This window comes from Neovison vison, chromosome 6, assembly GCF_020171115.1.
Source record: "Neovison vison isolate M4711 chromosome 6, ASM_NN_V1, whole genome shotgun sequence".
Classification (NCBI taxonomy): domain Eukaryota; kingdom Metazoa; phylum Chordata; class Mammalia; order Carnivora; family Mustelidae; genus Neogale; species Neogale vison.
In genome coordinates, this window is record NC_058096.1 from 46,097,061 (window position 1) to 46,100,840 (window position 3,780).

General features: G+C 36.6%; 1 protein-coding gene across 1 annotated transcript; it reads left to right on the forward strand.

The window, feature by feature from the left end:
* Positions 1–2,089: 2,089 nt before the first annotated feature.
* On the forward strand, positions 2,090–3,013 carry LOC122910376 (olfactory receptor 5AC1). Its single transcript, XM_044255007.1, has one exon. It carries the CDS (start codon positions 2,093–2,095, stop codon positions 3,011–3,013), a length of 921 nt encoding a protein of 306 aa, XP_044110942.1. The 5' UTR covers positions 2,090–2,092.
* Positions 3,014–3,780: the final 767 nt, after the last annotated feature.

The following is a 3,780-nucleotide window of genomic DNA, read 5'->3' on the forward strand; positions in this document are numbered from 1 at the left end:
TTTTTGTGTCTTTGGAAATTAAAATTCATTCTGTCATTTAACTTACATCGGAACTCAAACAGAATGAGGAATATTTCTGACTTAAGAATCATAGAATTATGGGGCATTTTAAGGGAATGTATGACTTCTTCAATTTGAATCTTTAAGATGATATTTCGCTGGAAATAGCAAAAAAAGAAAGTTTACCACAAGTATTGAGAAGCACCACCCTTTGTTATAAAGGATAATCAGGTTCTTGCAGGGACTTGACAGCAGTGTGTTTGATCAATGATTACTGCCACTGTGACCAGCCTCTCTGCTGGTGTTTCTTCATGTTTAGAATAAGTCTCAAACAAATTTTCTCTTTTCCTATTTCTAGTGAAAAAGGAGAAGAACAGTTTTGCTCAAACTAGCTTCTCTTTTACAGGGGGGAAACCTCCAGGTGCCTTTTTATAGAACATACTCCAATTTTTCCATAGATTTTTAATGTTCAAGCATTAGTCTCATTAGAACTGAGTTTTTCACAAACCCTGTCTTCCCTCAATTTTCTGTACATTTCCTACCTTTGAATGACCAAGCAGGCACGTTAGAGACATGTTTCAGGCCAGCAGAGACTTGGAGAATAAAGTCTTCACTTCTGTACAGAATTGGTGACAAGCATAGAAGTTAACATGTGTTGGAATGACACCAACTTGGGTAGTCTTTTCATAAAAGCCTGGGAGCTGTGAATCCAAGACTGGTAAATAGTCCCTTGAATGATTATATATTAGATCAGCTCTGTGTAAATGGGTAGACCCTGCCTTAGATGGTAAGAGAGGACATAAAACACATTTTATGTTCAGACTTGTGCATAATTTGTCTTTGATGAAATACACTGTGATGATGAGGACTGAGTTTTTTTTCTCTTGGGTCTCCGCAGGACCCAGCCTTCTCCCTTGCTTCCCAGGCTCATAAACCTCATGGATCCATTTGTAGTTAGGGGCTGTTATCTGCCTTGCCTGTCTTTATGTTAGTCATTTCCTATTACTGTGGTTCATCTTTTCTCATTTGATTTGCCTTTTAAACAGATTTTATGATTTTTACTATTTAAATTGAATCCACCTTTTCAAAACACTGGTTATTTTTTCAACTGTGGTTCCATTTGTAGTGTTTCATTCACCCTGACTTTGATAGTCCCACTTGCAACCTCAAAAAGAGCAGGAAAAGGAAAATCTTTTTAATCATTTAAAAATTTGTGCCTCTGAAATATTAACACACCCTCAGTTAACTGGATGGTAAATCCAGGCCTGAAAATGACAGCCCTTAGATCCTACCCACACCTGCAAATAATACAGTAGTGTATTTGTTTCTTCACTCCTCTTAAAAGAGGGGTATTTTATCATCCTTGGTTTAATGACAGAGGTTCTATAAGCTCAGAACAACAGTGCTTTAACTTAGGAGGTACTCCATAAATAGTTGGTGATTGAATGAATGAATGATTATGTTCACATATGAGAGTTTGTTGGGGATATTTAAAAAGAATTAATTAAAAATTTGGAGGAGTTTGTAGTATGTGTAATCAAAAGACTTGATTAGGAATTTGGGGTGATTTTGATGAATATATAATCAAATAATAATGATAATGGATAATAAAACAGTAATGGGATATTGATTTACTATCTTATACCTCAACCTATTAATGTCTTAAAAGGACTGAATGATGTATATTGCTGATGTCAGAGATAGAGTCCATTTTTCATTCAATAGAAGAGAGGGAAAAGATTTTCTGAGAAAGGGTGATGACACCTTTGAAACTGAACCACTGCTGCTTCTACAGATTTTCTTATAAAATGTATTTTTTTATTCTAAATTCTGGAAAACAGTTCATTGTTAATATATTCAATTTTAAATATATATGCTTAAAGCCCTCTTTTAAAAATCTTTTTCAAAATTATTTTTATATACTTCATAGTCTTAAGTATGTTTTTAAAAAACCTATACCTCCATATCTGTTGAGAAACTGACAACTGAAATAGGGAGCAAACATTACCATCCCAAGCCAGTTTTCCTGATTCTTGATTAAGTTTTTCCTTTACATATTCTCTCCTGGTAGTGATCAGCCCCTGTGCATCTGATGGAGACAAACAAGACAGAGGTGACTGAGTTTGTTCTCACAGGACTTACAGATCTTCCAGGGCTGCAGGCACCCCTGTTTCTGGTGTTCTTGGTCATCTACCTCACCACCATGGTGGGCAACCTCGGACTGATTCTTCTCATCTGGAAGCATCCCCAACTTCACACCCCCATGTACTTACTCCTTGGCAGTTTGGCCTTTGCAGATGCTTGTTCCTCATCCTCTGTGACTCCCAGGATGCTTGTCAACATCTTAGACAAAAGTCAAATGATATCCCTCTTTGAGTGCATCACCCAATTTTATATTTTTGCTTCCAGTGCCACCACGGAATGTTTCCTCCTAGTAGTGATGGCCTATGACCGCTATGCAGCCATATGCAATCCCTTACTTTATCCAGTGGTGATGTCCAACAGGCTCTGTACTTGGTTGATAAGTTTGTCTTATGTAATTGGTTTTCTGCATCCCACAATTCATGTAGGGTTATTATTTAGATTAACTTTCTGCAGGTCCAATATAATACCCCATTTCTACTGTGAAATTTTGCCACTATATACAATTTCTTGCACTGACCCATCTATTAATGCATTAGTACTTTTTATTTTTGCTGCTTTTATACAAGCCTTTACTTTTATGACCATCATAGTGTCTTATACCCGTGTCCTCTTTGCCGTCCTGACAAAGAAGTCCAAAAAGGGCAAGAGTAAAGCCTTCTCCACGTGCAGCGCCCACCTGCTCTCTGTTTCCTTGTTCTATGGCACTCTCTTCTTCATGTATGTGCGTCCTGGGTCTGGCCCAGATCAATACCAGGATAAAATGTATTCACTGTTCTATACGATTATCATCCCTCTGCTCAACCCCTTTATTTATAGCCTAAGAAATAAAGAAGTTTTAGGGGCACTGAGAAAAATTATAAAGAAATAAATATTTCTCAGGAAAACTTTATTATTCCTTAGATTTTATTCTGTTTAAATAAAACATGTGTCCCTGGGTTTTGCACATAGTAGGGCCTTAATATGTACTTATTAAGTTAATGAATAAAAAAAACAGAGTAGATAGACTTGCTTTCATCCTAAGTTCTTGTGATCATCAAAATAATTAATGAGCCTCATAAGGATGGACTCCACTTACCTTGTGTTGTTTTAAATCCATTCTCAAGGATGAAACTAGAATGAAATCTTCAAATTATATATTTTGGTAACTTTAATGAGCTTTGTGTTTCCAGATATCCACACTTTTTAGAATAAATATTTTATTTATTTATTTTTATTTGAGAGAGAGTGCGAGAGAAAGCACAAGCAGAGGGAGGGGCAGAGGAAGAGGAAGAAGTGGAGACACTGAGCAGGGAACCCAAAGTGGGGCTCAATCCTCGGGCCCTGGGATCATGACCTGCACCGAAGGCAGAAGGTCAACTGACTGAGCCACCCAGTCACCCCTCTAGATAAACACACTTTAAAACCCTTTTGCACTTATTTTTTTTAAGGGAATCTCTGTAAACCTTCTTTTTAAAAAGTTCTCATGCCTGTTAAATAATTCTTGAGCAAGGAATTTTTTGAAACCACCTCTTGAGGATTTATAATTATCCAAAAAATATGTACATCAAAGTAATCTTGTTAGACTGACTGTGACAGTATATAACCTCATGAGGCATTCTCTTCAAGGTTAAATTATATTTGCTTTGCAATCATTGA